The sequence below is a fragment of the Neofelis nebulosa genome, chromosome 16 (genome assembly GCF_028018385.1).
Source record: "Neofelis nebulosa isolate mNeoNeb1 chromosome 16, mNeoNeb1.pri, whole genome shotgun sequence".
NCBI classification, from domain to species: Eukaryota; Metazoa; Chordata; class Mammalia; order Carnivora; family Felidae; genus Neofelis; species Neofelis nebulosa.
The window spans coordinates 9,640,383-9,666,698 of NC_080797.1; the positions used below are offsets into that span (position 1 = coordinate 9,640,383).

The 26,316-nt window shown below is 38.8% G+C and overlaps 2 protein-coding genes across 15 annotated transcripts in view; one reads left to right on the top strand and one right to left on the bottom strand.

Annotated features, from left to right (window-relative positions):
* The window catches only part of NCOR1 (nuclear receptor corepressor 1), a 161,111-nt gene that overhangs the window by 19,743 nt on the left and 115,052 nt on the right, over nucleotides 1-26,316 (top strand). For all 14 annotated transcript variants that reach the window (XM_058704695.1, XM_058704701.1, XM_058704693.1 and 11 more), the window contains exons 2-4: nucleotides 2,258-2,435; nucleotides 13,552-13,685; nucleotides 24,212-24,404. In XM_058704695.1, the coding sequence (XP_058560678.1) occupies nucleotides 2,328-2,435; nucleotides 13,552-13,685; nucleotides 24,212-24,404 (435 nt within the window). In that variant the 5' untranslated portion in view covers nucleotides 2,258-2,327. The remainder of the gene's footprint in view (nucleotides 1-2,257; nucleotides 2,436-13,551; nucleotides 13,686-24,211; nucleotides 24,405-26,316) is intronic.
* Nucleotides 9,121-10,036, bottom strand: LOC131497956 (large ribosomal subunit protein eL6-like). Its single transcript, XM_058704714.1, has one exon. It carries the CDS (start codon nucleotides 10,015-10,017, stop codon nucleotides 9,151-9,153), a length of 867 nt encoding a protein of 288 aa, XP_058560697.1. The 5' UTR covers nucleotides 10,018-10,036; the 3' UTR covers nucleotides 9,121-9,150.

Here is a 26,316-nt window from a genome sequence, read left to right on the forward strand (position 1 = left end):
ACTGTGTCTCCAGGGCCTGCAAGGTCTCTTGGCTCTCTTGTCTCTGCAAATCTACTCTAGTCTTTGTCGAGACTGGCCTTCTCTGCTCCCTCCCTAACTTCTCTGGCACATGCTTTGGCTCACCTTGACTCCTACTCTGGCCACTTTGCAACTCAGTTCCCTGCAGCTGACATTCTCAATTCCACATTCTTGGAGAGGGATCTAATTGGTACATCCCTTGTCCACTAGGGGAGTTCACTTGATATAAACATGGTGTCAAAATCTCACATTAACCAGGTTCAGAGTCTCTAGAAGCAGTGTATGCATGGATCTGGGTGCGGCTGGCCACTCTAGGTCACTAATGCTAGTCAATCTAAAGATGATTTAATTCTCTAGGTGAGTGGTCGTCAAACTTTTTGATCTTAAGACTCCTTTATACTCTTAAAGTTAACTTAGGACTCCAAATAGCTTTTGCTTCTGTGGGTTATATATGTTGATATTTACCATATTAGATATTAAAATGGCCATTTTAAAGATACTAGTTCATGTAAAAATACTATAAACTCACCATATGCTAAGATAAATAACATTAAATTTTTTTTTTTTACATTTATTTATTTTTGAGAGACAGAGAGACAGAGCGTGAACAGGGAGGGGCAGAGAGAGAGGGAGGCACAGAATCGGAAGCAGGCTCCAGGCTCTGAGCTTTCAGCAGAGAGCCTATGCGGGACTTGAACCCATGAACCGTGAGATCATGACCTGAGCCGAAGTCGGAGGCTTAACCAACTGAGCCACCCAGGCGCCCCTAGATAAATAACATTTTTATGATAAGTAACTGTTTTCTGGAATAAAAACAAAATTTGATAAGAAGAGTGGCATTGTTTTACATTTTTGCAAACCTCTGATGTCTGGCTTAAAAAGATAGTTTTATTCTCATATCTGCTCTGCATTAAGTCTTGCAATATTGTTTTGATTGAAGTTTATAAAGAAAAGCTAATCTCATGCAGTATTTGGGAAGAGAGGGGATTTTAATAGCCTTTTTATTTTATTTTTTTTAATGCTGAGTTTTGAGAGAGGAGAGAGAGAGCGAGAGGGCGAGAGAGCGCACAAGTGCACAAGCAGGGGAGAGGCAGAGAGAGGGGGACAGAGGATCCAAGCAAGCCCACGCTGACAGCAGCATGCTCGATGTGGGGTTCAAACTCACGATCTGTGAGACCATGACCTGAGAAATCAAGAGTCAGACTCTTAACCAACTGAGCCACCCAGGCACCCCTTAATAGCCTTTTTAGATAATTGTAGATACTCTTTGATACCACACCCAAACCAGATAAGTGACAGTTTTTTTTTTTAAAGGTTCATTGCTGTGTAGAATCTGAAGCCACATCAATGAACTTTTCATATTCTATCACGTTAAACATTTATTGGGTTGTCTTGTACTTTATTTGTAGTAAAATGTCTTGCACTTTAAATAAATACTGCACTCATGAATAATTTAGTCACATTCTATATTGGTCATTTGGAAAATATTGATTCATTGAGCTATATAGACATTTCAAATGTTGACCTATTTTATTATGTAATATCTCAAAAGCTCACACTTGTTAGTATCACCACCAGTCTTGCCAGAAAAGTCTTTAAATGTGGGGAAGCCGTCAAGCTCACGGAAGCAAGTACAAGTTTTTCCAAAATCCCAATTTTCATAAATGCTGTGAGTTGTTTTCCTGGAAGTGATAAGTTCACTGTGTTCTTCCTTGAATACTTTCTCATCCTCACTGTTGTCTTAGGCTGTTTTGCAGGTGGAATTATTTAATAAAGACAATATTTCCTCTGCACCAATACTTACCTTGGAAATAATCTTGAATCTTTTTAACAATTGACTTTTCACAACCCCAACATTTACAACCATAGGTTTTTGTGTCTATAATATATAACATTTGATTCTCATTTATCAAAAAAAAAAAAAAAAAAAAAAAAAAAAGGACATGTAATGAGCATTTGCAATGTGCCAGGTTCCATGCTGAGATTTTATATACATTGTATTACTTTATATAGCTACTGATATTATTATTTGTGATATATTAATGCTTTTTTAAGTGTACAGGAAAAGACCCACTAATGTTTTTCAAACCTCAATAATTTCTATTATATTAAGTAAATACATGAGAGAAAGCTTTTACTGGTAATTGTGGTTTTATTTATATAGCTATAGTTATAATTTATTAGAAGTACACCTGGTGCTTTAGTTCTTATCAATTCTATTTTTTCCCATCTTGTTTAGGTGGTTTCCTAGAAACATGATTGTTTGTTGGACTTGATCTCACAGCCTGGTGAGGACTTCTTTACTGATAATGTCAAGTTCAGGTTATCCTCCCAACCAAGGAGCATTCAGCACAGAACAAAGTCGTTATCCTCCTCACTCTGTTCAGTACACGTTTCCCAGCACGCGTCACCAGCAGGTAAGGATCAACTACTATGTACTTGCCTAAGTAGAGGCGCGCGCGGGTGTGTGTGTGTGTGTGTGTGTGTGTGTGTGTGTGTGTGCGCGCGCGCGTGCGTGCGCGCGCGCTGGCGCTTTCTTTCCTTTTCCTGTTTAATGCATTTGTTGGTCAGAAACCAAATGCGATTGTTATAACTGTATATTTTAAATGGCAAGAACCGTTCTCAAAGATGAGGAACCCAAGGTTGGGGATTAATTATCTTTGTCTTAGTCTGGCTTTATGCCAGATTGCAGCTAGTGACCATGTCTTTTGTTTTCTTTTTTCTTTTTTTTAAAAAAATTTTTTTTAATGTTTAGTTTTTGAGAGAGAGAGAGAGAGAGAGAGAGAATGGGGGAGGGGCAAAGAGAGAGGGAGACAGAATCGGAAGCAGGCTCCAGGCTCTGAGCTGTCAGCACAGAGCTGGATGCAGGGCTCAAACTCATGAACTGAGAGATCGTGACCTGAGCTGGAGTCAGATGCTTACCTGAGTGAGCCACCCAGGCGCGCCACCCCCACTCCCATGTCTTTGTTTTCGTTTGTAGGAGTTGTTGTTAGAAAAATACCAGTTGTTTAGGGTTTCCAGGTTAAGAAACCCTATTTAATTGCTCCAAGTTCTGGTTTAGTATTAAGCTGGCCAGATAACTTGGCGTCTCTTGAGCGATGGCCAGGATAGGGCCTGTACCTTCTTGAGAGGCTGACGGTAGGAAGATGAAAGAATTTGTATGCTGATTAACTTGTGAAAAATAAAATATGAGAAGAAATTATTAGCTCAGAGCAGGCTGGGACAGGAACGTAAGGGTTGAAGAAAAAGAGGAAGGGAAGGGGTGAAATGGTCATCTCAGAGGAAAAGCAAATTTGGGGTGCCTGGGTGTGGCTCAGTTGGTTAAGCATCCAGCTCTTGATTTCGGCTCAGGTCACGATCTCACTGTTAGCACGGAGCCAGCTTGGGATTAGCTCTCTCCTTCAAATCAATCAATCAATATATTTATTTATAAACATATTTAATTTGATAAATATATATATATATTTTTTAAAGCAGTCTTTTTTTTTAAAGTTTACTTATTTTAAGAGAGAGAGCATGAGCACACAAGTGGGGGAGGGGCAGAGAGAGGGAGACACAGAATCCTAAGTAGGCTCTAGGTTCCAAGCTGTCAGCATAGAGCTCGATGTGGGATTCAAACTCAAGAGCTGTGAGATCATGACCTGAGCTGAAGTCGGCCGCTTAACCAACTGAGCCACCCAGGTGCCTCTCACTTTTTAAATATTAAGTATGTTAGTTGCATATTTTTGTAGATGCCCTTAAAACATTTTTTTTTTTTTTTTTAATGTATTCATTTTGAGAGAGAGGGAGAGCTTCCGCATGAGCGGGTAAGGGCAGAGAGAGGGGGAGGGAGAATCCCAAGCAGACTCCACACTGTCACTTCAGAGCCCAATATGAGGCTCTGTTCCACAAACTGTGAGATTATGACTTGAGCTGAAATCAAGAGTTGGACACTCAACTGCCTGAACCACGCAGGTGCCCCTGTAGATGTCCTTTTTCAGTTAAAGAAGTTGCTTTCTATTGCTAGATTGAGAGTTTTAATCCTCATTGGGTATTGAATTTTGGTTGCATTGTTTTCCCTCAACCCATAGTCTTTGTCTGAATACTGATTTCCTAGTTTGCTTCTTTTTTGTTTTTATTAAAAAAAAATTTTTTTTTTTTTTTAATGCTTATTTTTTGAGACAGAGAAAGACAGAGTATGAGTGGGGGAGGGGCAGAGAGTGAGGGAGACACAGAATCTGAAACAGTCTCCAGGCTCCAGGCTGTCAGCACAGAGCCCAACGCGGGGCTTGAACTCATGATCTGTGAGATCATGACCTGAGCCGAAGTCGGATGCTTAACCGACTGAGCCACCCAGGCGCCCCTGTTTTTATTTTTTTAAATCAACTTTAAGGTTTAATTGATACATAATACAATTTTCTTATATGTATACATTTTGACAGATTCATACACCCATAAAACCACCACTAAAGTGAAGATGTATTTCTGTCACCCCATAAAGTTTCCCATGTGCCCCATCCAGATTAGTCCTCCTCCTGTACTTTCCACAAACTCAGCTCCTAGGAAACCACTGTTCTGCTTTTTGTCATAACAGATTATATTTGTTTTGAATTTTACATGAACTCTTTTATCTGTGGCTTCTTTTGCTTCCCATAATGTTTTTGAGATTTCTTCAAGTTCTGGTGCATCTGAGTAGTTAATTTCTGTTTATTGCTGCCTATGGATATATCACAATTTGTTTATCTAGTTACCTATTCCAGTTTTGGCTATTATAAATAAAATTATTTAGAAAACATGTATCTTTGTGTTTTATCTAGATTATATAAAGTATTGCCTTATTTTCATAACAGTATTGTTGGACAGCTTATCTTTATAATTTTTATCAAGTCCAATTTATTAATTTTTGTCTTTAATATTTCTTGCTTTTTAAGTGTTATATTTAAGAATTTTGCCAAACTGCAGATCACTAAGGTTTTCTCCTCTTAAGTTTTTATACTCCTGTTTTACATAGTCTGTCACCTATTTTGGATTAAATTTTGTTTATGATGTGAGGTAATGGGTGAGGTTCTTCTTTTGCATATAGATATTCGCTTGTTCTAGAAACCATTTGTTGAAAAGATTTTTCTTGGGGCGCCTGGGTGGCTCATTCGGTCCAACTCTTGATTTTGGCTCAGGTCATGATCTCACCATTCCTGAGATGGCGCCTGGAGTTGGCTCTGAGCTGACAGGCAGATCCTGCCTGCCTGAGATTCTCTCTATCTCTCTCTCTCTCTCTCTCTCTCTCCCTCTCTCTCCCTCCCTCCCTTCCTCCCTCCCTCCCTCCCTCCCTCCCTCCCTCCCTCCCTCCCTCCCCTACTTGCATGCACTCTCTGTCTGTCTCTCAAAATAAATAAATAAACTTTAAAAAAAAAAAACAAGTTTCTTCTTACTCCTCTGAATGGTTTTGGCACTTTCATTGAAAATCAGTTGATCATATACGTGCAAGTGTATTTCTGGTCTCTCTGTACTATTCTATTGATGTATTTTGTGTATCTTTACCTCACACCTATGTGAGTTTCTGTGTAAACAAACATGTCTTTTTTTTTTTCCTTAATGTTTATTATTTTTTGAGAGAGAAAGAGCAGGGGAGAGACAGAGAGAGGGAGAGAGAGAATCTTTAGCAGGCTCTGTATTGTCAGCACAGAGCCCGATGTGGGGCTTGAAGTTTTGAACCATGAGGTCATGACCTGACCTGAGATCAAGAATTGGAGGCTTAACCAGTTGAGCCACCCAGGTGCCCCCAACATGTCGTCTTTTAATAAAGCTCTTCACACCGTCTTGATTATTATAACTTTATAGTAAAGTTGAAATTGAATAGTGATTCTTTTCTGAATTACTGTTCTGAATATTTTAATTCTTGCCATTTCTATATACATTTTATTAATTTTTATTTTTTATTTTTGAAATGTTTATGTTGAGAGAGAGAGAGAGAGAGAGAGAGCGCGCGCGCGCACATGTGTGTGCTTGCACATAATTGGGGAGGGGCAGAGAGGGAGAGAAAATCCCAAGCAGGCTCCGTGCTGTCAGCGCAGAGCCTGACTCAGGGCTCAGACTCACAAACCAGGACATCATGACCTAAGCTGATATCAAGAGTTGGAGGCTTAACCAATTGAGCCACCCTGGTGCCCCTCTGTATACATTTTAGTGGATTTTTTTTTTTAAGTTTATTTATTTTGAGAGCGTGCATTTTCTTTTTTTTTTTTTTTTTTTTTTTTTTTAATTTTTTTTTTTTTTTTTCAACATTTTTTATTTATTTTTGGGACAGAGAGAGACAGAGCATGAACGGGGGAGGGGCAGAGAGAGAGGGAGACACAGAATCGGAAACAGGCTCCAGGCTCCGAGCCATCAGCCCAGAGCCTGACGCGGGGCTCGAACTCACGGACCGCGAGATCGTGACCTGGCTGAAGTCGGACGCTTAACCGACTGCGCCACCCAGGCGCCCCGAGAGCGTGCATTTTCGAAGCACCTTGTGAGTTTCTACAGAAATGCTTGCTGGGTTTTTTGTTTTTAAATTTTTTTTTAAGTTTATTTTTTTTTTTTTGAGAGAGGGAGAGCAAGTAGGGGAGAGGCAGAGAAAGAGGGAGATAGAGAATCCCATGCAGGCTCCTTGCTGTCCACTCCAGAGTCCACTGCAGGGATCAAACTCACGAGCCGGGAGATCATGACCTGAGCTGAAACCAAGAGTTGGATGTTTTACCGAATGAGCCACCCAGGCACCCCTCTAGGGTTTTGATTAGATGTGTATTGAGTCTAGAGATAAATTTGGGAGAGAACTGACATCTCAACCACTTTGATTTTTCTGGTCCATGAACATGATATAATTCTCCATCTATTTAGGTCTTCATTAATTTTTCTCGGTAATGTTTTGTAGTTTTCAGTGCATAGGTCATGTACATCTGTTGTCACATTTGTTCCTAAATATTTCATACTTTTGATGCATTTGTAAATATATTGCTTTTTTGAATTTAGTTTTCAGTTCATTGCTACCATGTATATTTGACCCTGTATCCTGCAACCTTACTTGTTACTTCTAGCTGCTTTTTAATAGATTTCATAAGATTTACTATGTAGATGATCCTGTAATCTGAGAGTAGACAGTTTTGCTTGTACCTTTGGATGCTTTTCTCTTTCTTTCTTATTATACTGGCTTTAATTGCTAGTACAGTGTTGAATAGAAGAGGTGAGAGTAAATATCCTTGACTTATTTCTGATCTTAAGAGGAAGGCACTCAGTCTTTCACCATTAGGGATGTTGTTAGCAGCTGGTAGCTACACTTATCTTGGGGAGCATTGATTGGGTAATGTCTAGAATTGTCAAATCAATATGTGTACACCTGAAACTAACATAACATTATATGCTGATTATACTTCAATGAAAAGCTTGGGAAGTGTTCCCTCTTCCTGTATTTTCTTAGGATTAGTATTTTTTCTTCCTAAGAAATTTGATAGAATTTATCAGTGAAGTCATCAGGGCCTAGAATTTTCTTTGTGGGGAGAATTGAAATTATGCATTCAATTTCTTTAATAGTTATAATTCACATTCTTTATTTTTTGTTGAGTCAGTTTGGGTAAGTTTTGTTGTTCAATATATTCAATTATATTAAGATGTCATAATATTCCTGTTATCTTTTCAGTGTCTTTGAGATCTGTTGTGATGTCATTCCTCATGTTGATAAGTATTTTTCCCTACTTTTTTTTCTTTATTAGTCTAGCCTTGAGGTTTCTCAATTTAATCGATTCTTTTCTGAGAATAACTAACTTTGGTTTCATCCATTTTTACTGTTTTTTTTTTTTTTCTATTTTCTTGATTTCTCCTCATTATTTTGTTCCTTCTCTAACTGCCCACATATATAACATTTCTGGCATCTTTCACTTCTTTGTATATATTCAGTTTCCTTTTGATGCTATTTTCTTTTTGTCTACAGAACGTCATTTCTCTTAGCGTGTGTCTTTTGGCAGTGAACTCTCAACTTTTATTTATTTGAAAAAGTTTATTTCAGTTTTATTTATTTTATTTTATTTTAATTTTTTTAGAGAGCATGAGTGTGTGTGAATGGGGGAGGGGGGCAGGGGGAGAGAAAGAAAATGTTAAACAGTCTCCATGCTCAGCACGGAGTCTGCCACAGGGCTTGATCCCACGACCCTGTGATCATAACCTCAGTGGAAATCAGGAGTAGAGTCTGAAGCTCAAGTGACTGAGCCATCCAGGTGTCCCTCAACTTTATTTTTAAAGAATATTTTTACTGGATACAGAATTCTAAGTTGACAGTTCTGTTCTTTTTCTTTTGTTTAAAAAAAATTTTTTTTTAATATTTAGTTTTGAGAGGGAGAGACAGAATGTGAGCAGGGGAGGGGCAGAGAGAGAGGGAGGCACAGAATCTGAAGCAGGCTCCAGGCTCTGAGCCATCAGCATAGAGTGCAACGTGGGGCTTGAACTCACAAACTGTGAGATCGTGACCTGAGCCAAAGTTGGACGTTTAACCAACTGAGCCACCCAGGTGCCCCTCTTTTCTTTTTCTTAATGTTTATTTATTTTTGAGAGAGACAGAGTGCCAGTGAGGGAAGGACAGAGAGAGAGGGAGACAGAGGATCCAAGGTGGACTCCGTGCTGAGAGCAGAGAGCCCCATGCGGGGCTCCAACTCCTGAGTTGTGAGATCATGGCTTGAGCTGAAGTCAGATGCTTAACCGACTGAGCCAGGCACCCTGACCGTTATTTTCTTTTAGCACTTTAATAGATGCCATTTGTTGTGTTCTGGCTTATGTGGTTTTCTGACCTTTGGTCATTCTTATCTTTATATACAACTATTGACATTCACTGAACTTCATGCTTCTGTGGATTTATAATTTTCATAAAATTTGGCAGTTTTCAGCCATTATTTCTTCAGATACATTTTTTTTTGTGTACTTTCCCCCTAGTTTTGTTCTGAAACACAAATGACTTGTGTTTTGTATTATCCTACAGGTCACTGGACCTCTATTCATTTTATTTTATTTTTATTTTTATTTTTATTTTTTTTATCAGTTTGCTTAGTTTTTTTTTTTTGTTTTTTTTTTGTTTTTTTTTTGTTTTTTTTTTGATGGATCTGTTATTTAATTAGGTTCTTTGTAAGAAATTTAGAACACCAATTTGTGAGGGTAAACTCCATTCGTGAGAGCAAACACAGAGCGGAGGTAGCCCTGAAGCTGAGGAACGGCTTTGATTTTTGGCAGAATTTGCGAGTCCACAGCTTTCTGATCAACCTTGCGCTGCTCTGTAATCTCATATTTCTCTTTCTCCGTGTCGAAGATCTCACCTTCCTGGTGTCTGGGCTTACGCAGCTTCTTCTTCTTGAAGTAAGCATCAGTGAGGTGTTTGGGGATTTTCACATTGCTGATATCAATTTTGGTGGAGGTGGCAATGACAAATTTCTGGTGTGTTCTACGCAGAGGAACTCGATTAAGGGACAGAGGTCCAGTCACAAGTAGCAAGCCACTGCTCAGTTGCTTCAGGAAAACCACTCTCTTGCCTCTGTGGCGCCCAGTGAGGATGATCAAAATGGTCCCAGGAGTGATGCTAGCTCGCAGTTTCCTCACATGCTGACTAAAAGGTTTTTTGCCGTGGCTCAACAGCTTCCGAGGCACATCTTCAGTAGGATAATACCTAGGCATTTTGCGAGGTTTAACCACTCGGGTACCACCATTCTTGTCACCACCAACTGGTTTTGTGACAGTAGCAAGAACCTTCTCCTTCTTTTTCTTTTCAATCCTGGATTTAGCTGCTGAATACTTCCTCTTGTACATGGCCTTTCTCGAATACATAGCCGATCGGGAATATCTGCCAATTCCTCTGACTAGGACAGGGTTTCGGCTGCAGTGGGGCTTCCCCTTCTTTGGCATTTTAGCCTTGGGGTTACCCTTCTTAACCTTGCCACCAGCATCAGCCTTCTTGGCTTCAGGTTTCTTCTCCTTAGCATCCGGCTTCTCAGCTTTTTCGCCCGCCATTTGATTCCTTCTCGGTTCGGATGGTGAAGGATTAGGGATCCTGAAATCTAGTCTCGCAGAGAAGCTGAAATCTAGTCTCGCAGAGAAGCCCCGCCATACTTACCTTGCAAGCTGTTTTTTGTTTTTTTTTTATTTATTTTTGGGACAGAGAGAGACAGAGCATGAACGGGGGAGGGGCAGAGAGAGAGGGAGACACAGAATCGGAAACAGGCTCCAGGCTCCGAGCCATCGGCCCAGAGCCCGACGCGGGGCTCGAACTCACGGACCGCGAGATCGTGACCTGGCTGAAGTCGGACGCCTAACCGACTGCGCCACCCAGGCGCCCCAACAGTTTGCTTAGTTTTATGATGACTTCATGTTCAGTGGTTTTTTTTTTTTTTTTTTTTTTCCTTTCTTCTTCTGGGGTTCCAGCTAAGCGTTAATTTCATCCAGTGAGATTTTCGTTACAGACATTAGATTTTTCATTTTTGAATGGAATATGAACATTGTGAAATGTATATACTTTATGAGTGGCTTTTGTTGTATTCCTTTAAAGAAAGTTGAATGCCTTCTGGTGGCCAGTTCAATTACTTTTTGAAGTTTATTTTTAAACTCTTTAAGGGCAAGTCAAGAGTAGTCTTTATTCTAGGTCTTACTCGTCCTGGGATGTCTAGTGATCATTTCATGTATTCATTGAAGTTTCTTCCCTTTGGCTGGAGGAAACTTGAATGAGTTCTGGCCCCACGTGTGCTCTGGGAAGTGTGTGTTTTATAGTTTCTCCTGTTTATTCTAAGAACAACCAGAGTTGTTTGAGACTGGTCTATGTTCTCCCCTGTGCCTTTACAGATTGGAATTCATCCAAAGACTTAGGAGGACCCAGATTCACATTTCAGGAAGTCTTTCTCTGTTTAACTGTCTTCTCATAGAAAGTCTCCAGAAATCCTGTCCACATGGCTTTACCAAACTAGTATGGTTGCTTCTTCAGTGAACAAGATTACAGAACACTGTTTGGGTTCCCTTCCCAGGGACACAATTTGGAAATTGCCTTTAGGCAGAAAAGTGTGGAGTACTGTAGGACTTAACCTCATTTGTGTGATTTTTCTCAGAGATTGAGTCCTGTGCAGTCTGTTTTCTGATGTCTGAGAATAGTCACTGTATTTTGCCCACTTTTTTGGCTGTTTACTATGGGAATGTAATTCTGGACAGTAACCTGCTCATAGCTGGAATCCAAGTGCACTGTTTTAGTTTACTCCTTACTCTTACTTTGTCTTGCTGGATACATCCTTTAGAAATTCTTTCAGAGAGAGGCTGTGGTTGGTAAATTTTCCGAGTTCTTGAATTCTGAAAAGTTTGTAGTCCTAAAATTTGAGAGGGTGTGGTTATTGAATTTGTAGGTTCTAAGTTATTTTCCTTTGAACTTGGAATATGTTGTTTGTTTCCTTCTATACAGTGTTGCTGATGAGAAACCTGTTTTTATTATGATCCTTGTTACTTTGTAGGAAACCTTTTTTTAAGGACCTTATGATATCTAGTAAAATTTTCTCTTTATTCTCACTTTTCTGAAATTTTTGATGTGTCCATCCAGTGTGATGGATTAATTTTTAGAATATGTCCAGCTTTTCTCTTAAGCCCTTTTTAATCCGAAGGCTTTGTCTTTTTAACTTCTGAGAAATGCTGTCCTATTATTTCCTAGAATATTGCCTCTCACCGGTAGATACTGAATGTTGAGCTTTTTACTCTAGCTGCCATTTTTAACTTCTCTAATTTCTATATCTTTATATGCTATATCTATATATGCTTCACTGTTGTCTGAGAGAATTTCTCTGTTCTGTCTTCACTTTAATTTGCTCTTCACCTGTTCTATTAATTCTACTGATCAACCTTTTAATTTCTTTGTTTGCTATTTGAGGATATCATTTATACTTTCGTGTGTTTTGTACTTGTACTCAGTCTTTTATCTATTTCTTTGTAAATTCTTTTCTGAGTGAGTTTTGGTTCTTTTTAAATTTTTTATTTTTTTAAATGTTTATTTTTGAGAGAGATTGCGCAGGTATTAAGTGGGAGAGGGGCAGAGAGAGAGAGAGAGAGAGAGAGACAGAGGATCTGAAGCAGGCTCTTTGCTGACAGCATAGTTCAGGGCTCGAACTCATGAACCATGAGATCATGACCTGAGCCGAAGTCAGGTGCTTAACTGACCGAGCCACCCAGATGCCCTGGTGCTTTTTTTTTTTTTAAGTGGCTTTGACTTTTTTTCAGTGTTTATAGTGTTTCTTGGTTATGTTTTCAACTTTGTATCCGATATTTTTTCTTAGACTGTATGAATTATGTTTTACTATTATCTGTTTATAGCAAAGGGCTCTAGGCCTCTTATTTATTCCATGTTTCAGTCTGGGCAGCTCAATTTTATGTTTATGATTAAAAATTTTTGTTGACATATAATTCATATAACATAAAACCATTTTAAAGTATATAATATCTTTTAGTATATTCACAAATGTTGGGCATCCGTTACTGTTACCTAATTCCAGAACTTGGAATGAAGTGAAACCTATACCTCATAGTAGTTAATCCCAATTCCCCCCTTCCCTCCATCCCCTGGCAACCACTAATCTACTTTCTGTCTCTATTGATTTGTTTCTTACAGACATTTTATATAAACAGAATCACAAAATATGTGCCCTTTTATGTCTGTTTGTATTTAACATAGTATTATGTTTTCTAGGTTCATCTAGGTTGTAGCGTATATCGTTAGTACTTCAGTCTTTTTTATGATTGAATAATATCCCACAGTATAGATATACCACATTTTGTTGATCCATTCATGAGTCACTGGGCATTTGGATTCCTTCTGGTTTTTGGCTGTTGTGAATAACACTACTTTGAAAATTTGTGTACAAAGTTTTGTGTATGGACATATACCTTGTGTATATACCTAGGAGTGGAATTCCTGGGTTATTTGACATTTCTGGGTATAAATGCCTGTTTATGATTGTTAGCATTAATGGACTACTTTTGAAAGGAAGGTTTTGTTTTTTCAACAAAGAGTCAAAAGTAGGAAAATAAACATAAAAGCACCCACCTAGAATGATGGAGAGTGTTACTCTTACCTAGCAGATTGAATCTCTGGACTTAGGTCTCTTCGTTTGTAAATTTTCATGGATTTAACCGAATGGCTTTTGTGGCCCTGCTAGCTTACTGATTTTGAATTTAATTTGGAATGATTTTTAAGATTTCATATTGAACACATGAGTTTGAGATCTTACTATTTGAGTAATCTGGAGTGGGAGTTACTTATAATGCACGTTCCAGTAGAATGAGGGAAATGTAGACTGAACACAAAATTTCATTTTGAATTCTTCTGAACGATACTCGGTTAAAATGTTGATGGTTAGGGTTAAGAGGAAAAATCAGATCAGTGAAGGACTGAGATCATCATTGCTGCTTCTTTCCACACTTAGCAGCCCGTCACTGCCTCTGTGTATTGATACTTGGTTTAATTTCACGATGCTTTTCCATTTTTGGCTAATAATTAATTTATGATTATTTCCCTATTAGGAATTTGCAGTCCCTGATTATCGTTCTTCTCACCTTGAAGTCAGCCAGGCGTCACAGCTCTTGCAGCAACAGCAGCAGCAGCAGCTTCGCAGACGACCTTCCTTGCTCTCAGAATTTCACCCAGGTTCTGACAGGTAATGGGGTTCTTTTGTGTCTCCGTCTAGGATGCACCTTCTGTGCTGTGTGTATACTCACTTCACAAGTGTGCCATTAACTTTAACGTTGCTTTTCCTCGATAATTTTATTGACCAAGCTGCGAGTGGTCACTTATTTATATATTGGGCTCTTTTATATCTGATGATCTTTTGGAGTAGTTATCATAATAGTTAAAAAAAAACTCCTCAAACTTGTTTCCAGAGTTCACAGTTGGTGCTGTGTAGTGGGAAGTCTGGTGGACTAGGTTTGCATCCTGGTCAGCTTATGGCCTTGGCCATATGTGTAAACTGGTGTTTTCGGTTTCAGCGGCATTTTAGAAGCACCTTGGTTTTTAAACTTGATGCCCACGCCCCATCTCAGAATTATTAAATCCATTCCTGGGATTGGGCCCAGGCGTTCGTGTGGGTCTAGAGTTTCCCAGGTCATTCTCATTTGCGATGAGGGTTGCAAATTCCTGATTTAGATTCTTTAAGCCTTACTTTTCTCCACTTGATCTTAGCCAAAAGGCCGAGAAGCGATAAGCCTTAGTTTTCTCACCTGTAATAATGAGTCTAGTAATGAGATTGTCCTCAAAGGATAGTCTGGGATCAGGTGATGTTGGCCTGTTCACGGAAGGCTCTCGCTTCCGCAGTGTCCCTTACCATCTCTGCTCTCTTGTGCCATTTTCACTCTTAATCTAAAGTATAATAACTACTTTTTATTAAATTGCCTTTCTGCCTTTCTTGTTTTAGCAATTGTGTAAAGAACCTGATTTCCTATTACAAAGATATGTTTACTGTTTAGGTTTTAAGATGATAAAAGGAGTGAAATTATTTATTTGGCTGTGTTTAAAATTGTTACAAAATACGTTCCTTGGTGAAGGTTGTGGAGGGCATTCAGACCACTCTCCTCCGTCATATCTAGCAAATACATAAAAATAGCTTTTCGAAAAGTGGCTAGAACCCACCCTGTATAAAGCAGGAAAGGCATACGGCCACTGCCATAAACTTGGGAAAATGGCATTTAAGGAAGGAATTAGAGGAATCTTGCGCCTAGTTCCTGCTTCTCCTCTCAAAGAAGCAGTGCTGAAGAAAGAAGGAGGGTCAATAAAATCCTAAGATCTCTCGGAAATACTCCCTAATTTGAGAAAATGTGAATAGCTAGGGTGTAGTGGTAGTGAACTGTTTGCTTGGGAACCCCTCTTGCGCCATCTCGCAGGAGGGGCGGGCACGGTGTGCCATTTTCCAAAGTGATGCGCTGAAGCCCTCAGGACTGGTTTACGCATCTGGCTTGTAGGGCGGGCCAGGATCCTCGAGAAAGGCAACATAGCCCCAACCAAGTTTTCTTCTCCTTTGCCCCATTTCCCTATTCCCTGAGCTGTAGAAAAGCATGTAGAAAGCCAACGCCAGTCCCCTGTCTGCAGACAAATGCCAAGCAAAGTGGATGAGCAAGGAAAAGGCACGCATACCATTTTATAGCGAAGACAAAGTCTGGGTAGGGCTGCATGTGACATCCCTAAGCAGGAGGGTAATGAAGCCATGGACAGGGCAAAGGTACTCCTGGAAGAGAAAATTAAAGAAGGCAATACAGAGTGTCAAAAACAAAGTGCCCGGTGTGTAAGAAGACAAAACAATGAAGAAATTGCCCCCTAAGTGCTATACACTGTAGGCGAACTTAAAACCTTTTAAAAAGAAGATATTTGACAACAGTACAAGACAACCCAATTAGATAAAATGAAAGATTGGACATTCCAGCTCCCCCAGGCCCGCCATTATAAATTCAGTATATAAAATATAAGAAAGCAAGGAATAAAACAGCTGTGGCTAAAAGTTAGACCTTTGTCATGTGAGAAAGTCCAGAGACAATCAGAGTGGATGCAGAAGAAAAGAATAGAATTAAAGCAATTATAAAGCAGTTGATAAATTCAAACCATCCAAAATTTCATGAGAATGTGTGTTTCTGAGGTGGAAAACCTGTCAAGGAAAGGAAGTAATAATTGATAATTTTAAAGTGAAGGAAGAACTCTGTAGATGGATAGGGCATATTTTGCTCCAAGGGTAATTACACAGAATGATCAGTATCAGGACAGAACTTGGGTCATTTATCACAGTTCAAGGGTAAGTAAAAGAATCAGGAATTCAGGAAGCAAAAGAAATCCTTGACAGGGAAGAACAAGTCTGGCTTCAAGCAACTACAGGATAGAAGCTAGGGGAGCAGTAGCTACAAAGTTCGGAGGAAAAGAAATGAGATCCAAGAATATTATGTACCACTCAAGTTTAAGAATAAAAGCGACAGGCGGACAGTCTTAGACTGAAAACTTAAACTTCTTGGAAGAATTTTAGGTGATAGAATCCAGCCAAAGAATGGAAGCCATGGTAAAAGGACTGTAGTAAGCCACACACTGTTTTAAGTAAAAAGTCCATGTGAGACATCTGGACGAATTATGGTTCCATAACTGAACGTCAATAGCAAATTTTGACAAAGTAATAGTAACGTAACTACAGGATCTAGAGGTGTTGTAGGTATTGGGAGACGTTTAAAGGTACGCACTTGACGATTGTGTCTGGAGTAATCTGATACTTCTAAAATGGAAATGTTAGGCTTATAAAAAACAAAATCCCATCTTAATGCTTTTCATAGTTTTCCCCTTATCCTTTAGCAGTAATCTTTTAGGAATGAATTTCTTGTGGTAAAGGAGCAATTCCTTCCAATTTAAGCTTTATTTCATTTTATTTTTTTCTCCTAATACCTATATAAAAACAAACCAAATATTCTTCACTTAAAGTTTTATTTTTGCCTGTATATCCATTTACCCATATGTAAAAATAAAGTGATGTCTGGGTACAGGATTCACCCAATTTTAGCATTGTTTCCATGTGGTGGGGTTTGGGGCAATTTGCTGCTTAGTTTTATTATGTGTTCCTGGAATTTTTTTGGTTAGTGAATGTCTATCATTTTATAAACCATACTCTTAAAATATGAGTCATTTCTGGGCGAAATGTCATCAGTCGTATTTTCTAGATTTCATTGGAAAAATTAGTCCACATAATTAGAGTATTTGGATATTTAGATAGAAAATTGCAGAACAGCTTAAGGTAGTTTCAGATATTATAAAAGATTCACCAAAATTCAGATCATTGGTTTTCCCTTGAGCAACAAAAGAAGAAGCCAAATCATGCTTATACATTTGAAAATTTAGGTGAACTAAATTTCCAAGGCTAGGAAAAAACAAAATCTACTGATGTAATCCTAGATGTGTTTTGAATAGCTATGAACTTTATGACATGTTCCCCCTGACGAGAGTTATCTTTTCCTTAAAATTAAAATGATAAGGTATAGGTATATTACAGTAAAAAGCCCATTTAAAAACTTTAATTTGTTTTAAAGGTATTTAAAAATGGTACTAAGAGGTCAAGGAAGTCCGTGAGATGTAAGAACTTTTAAGTTTAAGAGTGTACACAGATTTTTAGTATGAAAATCTGATGTTTGTTTTTTCTTTATATGCCTCATTTGTCCAGTCATCAATTGATAAATATTTGAGTTTTCACTTTTTGATTGTTATGAGTAATGCTGCTAGGAGCACTCATGCACAAGTTTTTATGTGACCGTGAATTTTCCTTTCTCTTGGGAATATGCCCAGGAGTGGAATTGCTGTATCATATGGTACTTCTCTGTTTGTTTGCCGTTTGAGAAATTACTAGACTGTTTCCAAAGTGGCTATACCTTTCCACGGGTGTTAGTTTTTAAAAGGCAAATACGTTCACTTAAGATGGAGATTTCCTACTTAACTCCACCAGGACTCCAATATAAAACTGTATTTGTTTTCACAAAGATTTTCATACGGTTCACTTAAAATTTTTTGAAGTTTTAAATGTGAAATTAGATATTTACCTGTTTAGCCATGAATAGTTTTGCTCTTGTAAAAAGGATGGGCAAACTGAAATGGGAAATAGCCTGATGTCTTGATGGCAAGAGAGCTGTGTGTACTCGATGTCTGTCCTAATTGTCCTGTGTACCGGTGGCCGTATGCTCTCCTCCAGTGCTAGGTGTACTGTACCTTCTGGCTTTGGGAAATGTCACAGGCAGATTCACTAGAGGTAACATGTAATACTTGGAAGTTAATTTTTGTAGGTGGAGGGGACAACCGAGGACCGAAATCCAGCTCGGGCAGTCTGCCAGGTCCTGTGTACCAGAGGGTTGCCTTTGCTTATGCAGGTTGCACACACAGTTTTCTTGCAGGCCGGCAGTGGCCCTCATTCTAAGTGCTGCGTTGAGGGGCGTGGCCCTTAACTGGCGCTGGATGCTTGTGTCTGACAGATTACCTCTGGCTGCTCTGTGGAGGGTGGATTTGAGGTGGATAGACTGGAGGCAGAGAGAACATGGAGAGTATGAGCCTGAGATAGGACAGTGAAACAGAGACAAGACAGGCTGGAGTAAGTTAGGAGGGAAGGCTGCCAAGTCCTCGCAATTGGCAAAGATGAGGGAGGAGACCTGGATGAATCCTGGCTTTCCAGCTTGTTGGATGGCTGTTGGTTCCGTGGCTGTGACAGTGTGATAGAGATTAAGGAAAGAGCAACGAAGGTGAGACAACTCGAGTTTGGTGCAAATTAAGCTTGAGCTACCTGTGACACATCCAGCTGGAGATGTATCTTGCATGCACGGGGGCCGATCTGGGTTTAAAGGTCCAGATCGGTGCTTGTGATCCAAGGGAGGGTGGAAAGTGAGAGGGCAGCTGTTCAAAGGTGAACCCAGAGGGTCCCCAACAGGTAAAGATACTATGAGGCGGAAGCCTCTGAAGGAGAGAGAGGAAGGAAAAGGACTGAAACAGTGGTCTTCAAACCTGTTGCTTGCATATTTCTTAAAAGAACTTTGAAAAGCTATATTGAACATTTTTAAGTTGACATTTAGAAGTTTCCTAAGTTTTAAAAGATGGATATAATTTGCCATATTGAAAGTATTGACATTTTAAGGCAAAACTGCTGCAATACAGTTTTAAAATTATCTGACGGAATCTAAATACCATAGTGATTTGGTACCATCATCCACTTAAAATGACACTATGAACAAACTCGTCTTTAACAAAACTTCTCTTTCTGTTCCTTATTTTCTCGGAGCTCATGTGTTCATTCTTCTGTTTTCACAAAATTTATCCTCACGTGAGTCGCTTTGGTTATTCCGAGTCCTTTATCGATCAACCCATCTTACTTCTATTTAACAACAAAAATATGGGAAAGCATCTGTTTCTAAAAGATGCTCTATTTTAAGAAACTTCTTTTTTTTCTTCTTTTATTCTCAAGTTCGTTAACATACAGTGTAGTCTTGGCTTCAGGAGTAGAACCCAGTGATTCATCTCTTACATAAGATGCCCAGTGCTCATCCTGAAAAGTGCCCTCCTTAATGCCCACCATCCATCTAACCCATCCCCCCCACCCACCTCCCTCATTCTCTGTATTTAAGGGTCTCTTATGGTTTGCTTCCCTCTGTGTTTTTATCTTATTTTTGCTTCCCTTCCCCTATGTTCATCTGTTAAGTTTCTCAAATTCCACATATGAGTGAAATCATGTGATATCTGTCTTTCTCTGACTTACTTTGTTTAGAATAATACCCTCCAGTTCCATCCACATTGTTGCAGATAGCAAGATTTCTTTGTTTTGTTTTGTTTTTATCACCAAGTAATATTCCATTGTGTACATAAACCACATCTTCTTCATCCATTCATCAGTTGATGGCCATTGGGTTTTTTTCCATAATTTGCTATTGTTGAGAGTGCTGCTATAAACATTGGGGTGCATGCGCCCCTTTGAATCAGCATTTTTATACCCTTTGGATAAATACCTTGTAGTGTAATTGCTGGGTCTTAGGGTAGTTCTATTTTTAACTTTTTGAGGAACCTCCACACTGTTTTCCAGAGTGGCTGCCCCAGTTTGCATTTCCACCAGCAGTGCAAGAGGGTTCCTCTTTCTCCGTATCCTCGCCAACATCTGTTAAAAAAAACTTCTGGATGGAAATATTATAAGATTGATCAAAGCAGCAATCATTTACGAAAATGAGAAACAAATTGATCAAATATAAGTAAAATTTCATGGAAATGCATCCATGCATTAATGAGATAGATGATGGCTGTTTTCAGAGTATCACTTATTGATAGAATGAAGGCAGCCATGTACTCTGTTCTTATTTTTTATTCTGATGAAGGTGCCAAGAAACCTTATTCGTAAAAGTAGTTTGTTATGAGGTATATGCCTTAAATCACTTCTTTATCTAAGATGAAAATGTTAGTTAATGCCTTAAGTTCTTCAATTTTGTTGAAGGCAGAAATTTGGGAACTGCTGGCTTGTCAAAGGAGCTCTGGAGGCATTTATACTTTGGGGGACAGTGCTCCAGTATAAGGTCCAGGAAGGGTGAGCCTTAAGCTTTTTGTGTGTGCAAAATGGCAATTGTGAGAGAGAAGCAGAAAAGAACTACAGGTTTGTTTTCCAGCAGGTCAGTTTAAGTGAAGACTGTGTAAGGAAGCTCAGCATCGTCGGAGGTGGGCTATTTTAAACCGATCTGTGCTCGGATCCCCTGTGGAAAACAGACTCTGACAACCAGGGCCGATCATGTCCTGGAAACCAAGAGGTAGAAGAGTTTCAGGAAGGAAGGAGTAAGTCAAGTATAAAATGTGGCAGATAGGTCAGCGTATGTCTAAAAATACTCTTTTGCTTTCAGTATTAGGAGGTCATTGCTGACTTTAGTGCGTGGTGAGTACTTGTAATAAAATGAAATGATGGGTCAGTTAGGTCCGAGTGCAGTGAGTTGAGTGAATGGGAAAAGAGTGAACTGTTGAAAAAGAGCAAAGGTCACCCTCTCAAGTGGTTCTAAGCTTCAAAAATAAAATTATATGCTAGAATTTCCTAGGCTAGTCTTTATTAATAATGATTCCAAGAATTAACTTGCATGTGACCTTTTTTACTGTGGTAAAATGTATGTAACACAGATTTACCATTTTAACCATTTTTAAATGTTCCAGTTTAGTGGCATTAAGTGCACAACAGGATTTTGTAACCATCACCACTATTTCCAGAACGTTTTCATTGCCCCAAAGAGAAACTCTGTTCCCATTAGGCAATAATCCCCCTTCCTCCTCTGCCCCCAGTCCCCGGTAACCTCTAATGTACCTTCTTTCTCTCTGCATTTGCCTCTTTGAATTACTTCATATAAACGGAGCCACACAGTAATTGTCCTTTTGTATCTGGCTTATTTCACTTAGTGTAATGTTTTAAGGTTTATCCATATTGTAGTGTATGTGTCAGAACTTTATTCCTTTTTGTGGCAGAATAATAGTCCACATAGTGGACTGTATTACCACTATACAGCACCATATATAAATGTGGATGTAGATACCACATTTTGTTCATCCATTTATCTGTCAACGGACATGGGTTGTTTCCACTTTTTGACAGTTGTGAGTAATGCCGCTTGAACGTTGGTGTACAAGTATCTGAGTCCGTTTTCAATACCTTGGTGTCTGAGTCCCTGTTTTCAGTACTTAGGGATATATACCTTATATACCTAGGTGGAATTGCTGTGTCATATGTCATATGTCTATATTTAGCTTTTCGAAGAACTGCAAAAGTTTCCCACGGTGGCTGTACAGTTTTACATTCCCACGCAGTAGTGTGCAAGGTTCTAATTTTTCTGCATCTTTGTAAACACTTGTTCTTTTTTTTTCTTTTTTTTCCAAACAAGTCTAGCCAAACAGTACCTCAGTTTGGTTTTGATTTGTGTTCCCATAATAATGAATGATGTTGAGCATCTTTTCATGTGTGCGTTGGTCATTTGTATGTCTTTGGAGAAATGTCTGTTCACATCATTTGCCTCTTTCTTTCTTTCTTTCTTTCTTTCTTTCTTTCTTTCTTTCTTTCTTTCTTTCTTTTCTTCTTCTTCTTCTTCTTCTTCTTCTTCTTCTTCTTCTTCTTCAGGTTCTCTTTTTATTGTTCAGTTGTGGGAAGGCCATTAATATTCTGGATATTAAAAGCTTATCAAATACATGGTTTGCAGGTAATTTCTCCCATTTTGTGGGTTTTCTTTTCAGTCTCTTGATAGTTTTGATGAAGCCTAGTTTACCAGTTTTTTTTTTTTTTTTTTTTTTCCCCCCTTCTTTCTTTTGTTGCCTGGGCTTTTGGTGTGATATCCAAGAATTCATTGCAAAATCCAACATCGGGAAGACTTCTCCCTATATTTTTTTCCTAGGAGTTTTAGGGTTTTAGGTCTTATCTTTTAAATCTGTAATCTGTTTTGAGTTGATTTTTGTAGGTGGTCTATGATAAGGGTCCAGCCTCTTTCTTTTGCATGTGGGGATCCAGATTCCCCTGCACCATTTGTTGAAGAGATTGTTTCTTCCTCTTTGAATGGTCTTGGCACACTTGTTAAAAGTCACCGACCACTGATGTGAGTTGATTTCTGGGCTTTCAGTTCTCTTCCCTTGGTCTGTACGTCTAACCTTAGGGCAGTATCACTCTTGATTACTCTTGATTACTGTAGGTTCATAGTAAGTTTTGAAATTGTGAAGCGTGAGTTCTTCTAACTTTGTATTTCTCTTCCAAAATTGCTTTGGCTCTTTGGGGGGTCCCTTGAGATTCCATATGAGTTTTGTGGTGGGTTTTTCTGTTTCTCCAAAACACGCCACTGGCATTTGGATAGAAATTACATTGAATCCATAGATAGCTTTGTGTAGTATTGTCGTCTTAACCATATCAAGTCTTTCGGTACATGAGCATGGGCTGTCTTATCTGACTATTTAGATTTTCCTTAGTTTCTTCCGCAATGTTTTGTGGTTTTCACTGTGTAAGTCTTGGGCCTCCTTGGTCAAATTTATCCCTAGCTTTTATTCTTTTGGATGCTACTATAAATGGAATTATTTTCTTAATTTCATTTTCAGACTGTTCATTGCTGATATATAGAAATACAACTGATTTTTGCGTGTTGAATTTGTATCCTGTAGCTTTGCATTATTCATTTATTAACTCTTATTAACTTTTCTTGGTCGATTCTGTCGGTTTTTCTACCTATGGGATCATGTCATCTGAATAGAAATACTTTTGTTTCTTCCTTTCAGATTTGGAGTCCTTTTATTTCTTTTTCTCGCCTAATGCTCTGATGAGAACCCCCAGTCCCATATTGAATACAAGCGGCAAAAGCAGCCGTCCTCATTTTGTTCCTAAGTCTTCCCGCTCTGGTAGTTTTTGTGACGTCATTGCGAATTTTACGAAAGGAACAGGATTTATGTCGTGAGTGAGCATTCAGATTTTTGGAATGTAATAATTTTATAGACCTCAGGGTTTATTTCATCATCTCTTCTAAAAAGGAAAGCCAGTGGTGATCCTTTTCATCGAGAAATATTTTGTGAGATGTTCGTTTAAAGCTTGGCCCACAAAGTAAAGTGTTGCTTCTGTAAATACTTTTATAGGAAAGGGAAAGTGAAATTAATGAACACCCACACGTAGTACTCTGTACGGTACCCCACTGAAAGGAATCAAAGGCAGATTCGTGACTTGCAAGACACTTACGGACTTGCAGAAACTAGACAGAATCCGTATTTCGGAATTTCAAAACAATGTTACATTTTCACTCAAGACACTTGTCTTAATAATACCTCACAACTCAAGTCACTTACGTTTCCATGTACAACTGCTGGGAGATTTGTTTCCTGCTTGTTTTATTATTGGTTCCTAATGGTAGCCACTTTTCCGGTTTAGATCGTACTAAATTCAGTTATTATGCCATAGGTTTAAACATTGTATTTTAGGGGTATTCTTCAGCAACTTAAACGTTTCTGCAAATGGAAGTCTTTCGTTATGTCTTTCACTTCTTTACCATTCTCACCTCCCCTGAAGGAACTCTTCTATTAGAATTAGAAGCTTAGGGTCCGACTTCAGCCAGGTCACGATCTCGCGGTCCGTGAGTTCGAGCCCCGCGTCGGGCTCTGGGCTGATGGCTCGGAGCCTGGAGCCTGTTTCCGGTTCTGTGTCTCCCTCTCTCTCTCTGCCCCTCCCCCGTTCATGCTCTGTCTCTCTCTGTCCCAAAAATAAATAAAAAAAAAAACGCTGAAAAAAAAAAATTAAAAAAAAAAAAAGAATTAGAAGCTTAGGAGCGCCTGGGTGACTCAGTGGGTTAAGCGTCCAACTTCAGCTCAGGTCACGATGTCACGATTCGTGAGTTCGAGCCCCGCGTGGGGCCCTGTGCTGACGGCTCATTGCTTGGAGCCTGCTTTGGATTCTGTGTGTCCCTCTGTCTGCTCCTTCCTTGCTTATGCTCTTTCTCTCAAAAGTAAATAAACAGTAACAATAACTTAATGAAAAAAAGAATTGGCACTTTCATAGCACTTTATATCTATTCTTCTGGGGTGCAGGAAGGGGGGGGCAGGGATTCACTTTAAAAGTAAGCATAATTTTCACATTTATTTTAAAGTCCAGCCAGGGGTGTTAGCAGGAAGTTGTACATCATTTAAAACATTTCAAGTGTTTCTTTTCTTTTTATGTAATAGGCCTCAAGAAAGGAGAACTGGATATGAACAGTTTCACCCAGGGCCATCCCCAGTGGATCATGATTCACTGGAATCCAAGCGGCCACGTCTGGAACAGGTTTCTGATTCCCATTTCCAGCGTGTCAGTGCTGCGGTCTTACCTTTAGTGCACACGCTGCCAGAAGGGTTGAGGTCTTCTGCAGATGCTAAGAAGGTAAATATTTGTTCTCTTACCCTGTGGAGTTGTCGGTCTGTAATGTTTATTTAGCCATATTCGGGCACAGTGCCTAAAAGAAAGTCCGATTGTGCCAGTCTCTAAAGGTTAGTGCTATGGGAAAGTAAAAATTTTGTTAAACAAAACTGAAAACCACAGCCCGAGTGCTCCGGCCTTTGAAAGTCAGTACTTTTGCCTTTTTGGTAAATGAAAACAATCTGGGGACTGCTGTAAAGAAACATTGCTATTGAATAACTCTCAAGCATTTTTGTACTGGCTTGCTGGGCTATAAAATGTGGTCAGTGGTTCTTAAGACAACCACAGTTTTGTTAAACTTAAATTAAATTTAAGAGAATCCCCTTAAAGTCAGTTGCAGTTTATTGACTTGCTATACAAGAGAAAAGACATTTTAGGTGAGGTTTGTCTGTGCTTATAGTTTTTATAAAGAAAAATAAATTGTTCTTATAATTTATGTAAAAAGTAGTTTCTTTAGAAAACTTGCCAATACGGAGGAAAATTATGTATAGTTCTATATGTTGGAGAGAAATACGTACTTTTAATATATAGCTATATTTTGTGACATTTTTCAACAAAGTATACTGTGAATTTATGAGAAGGTTCTATTAAGATCAAATCTCTTTTCCTCTTGTCTTATTGTTTCTTGCCTTTTGTGAAATGCATGTGCGTGCATTATGCCCTTATTTTGTTGTTGAGTTTATTTTTTTTAACTGTGTATTTTGCTTACCATTAAATCTGCAGATTGGGAAGTACCTGGCACTTAGTAGGTACTGAATAAATATTTGTTTTAGGAAGAATAAACTAATTTTTGGATACTCTTTTAACAGTGTAGTGTTAACCTTTTTGCTATCCCCGTCCCCCTTCCCATTTTGTTGGCAAATATCTCTTCCCTAATGTTTATTTACCTTTGTGGCTAATGGCCCTTTCCACCCTGATATCAGATAAATAAGTACCCACACTTTTTCTTTGAGTTTTTATGCAGGGAAAAGTGATTTAAGAGATAGTGAACGTGTATGCAATTTGTTTTCAAATAGTTCTGCTAAAGGGGGGAAAAAAAAGGTAGGTGTGTGGATATGTTTATAGAGAAAGCAAAAATAGTAAAATGTTAACTAGTGAGCATGAAGGATAAATGCATATCCATTGTATTGTTCTTTCAACTTTTATGTACATTTGAAAATTTACAAAATGATAGGATAGGTGGGGAAAGCTCTAGAAATAAGCTCAACTTCTGGGATTTTTGAGGCCTACCTCCTTGTGTGAAATACATGTGTTATAGTCTATGGGTTCATAAGAAATGTTTTGCAGCATGAACAACAAAAGAAAAAATACAAAGAATAAAAGTCTTCTTTTAAGAAGAATTTATTCAAGGATGAATAAATGACTACAAATATTATTTATAGCTGTAGAATTTTTTAGCAGAAAGGGATCTTCAAGTCTCATTCATTAAAATGTGACATGTTGGATCACTGTACAACCTATTTCCATTTTATAGTAGAGAAAACAGATGTTAGGCAAAATTAAGCAACCTAGGTGGTGCCTCCTGAGTTGGAGTGAAAACCCGTGACCCCTGACCCCTGACCCCTGGTCCTGCTTTTTCCCCCCTAAGCTGTAAACCATGACTTTTTTTTTTAGAAGTAGGGATTTTGAAAGAATTAGTTTGGGGTTTTTTTAATGTTGCCAAGCTCAGGTGTATCTTCTATAGAAGAATTAGACAAGCTTGAAGGAGAAAGTTACTTTACAGCCTCACCAGTTAGAAATTGTTGTTAACTTTGCCGATAGTTGGGTGGGTATTTTAATATGCTCACTTTGTACATTGTTTATAACTTTATTTTCGCTTAAGTGCTTCATGAGCTGCTTTTCGGGTCAGTAAGTTTGCAACTGTATTTTTAGTGGT

Coding starts and splice junctions, on each gene's coding strand:
- LOC131497956 (XM_058704714.1), bottom strand. CDS start 10,017: ATGGCGGGCGAAAAAGCTGAGAAGCCGGATGCTAAGGAGAAGAAACCT.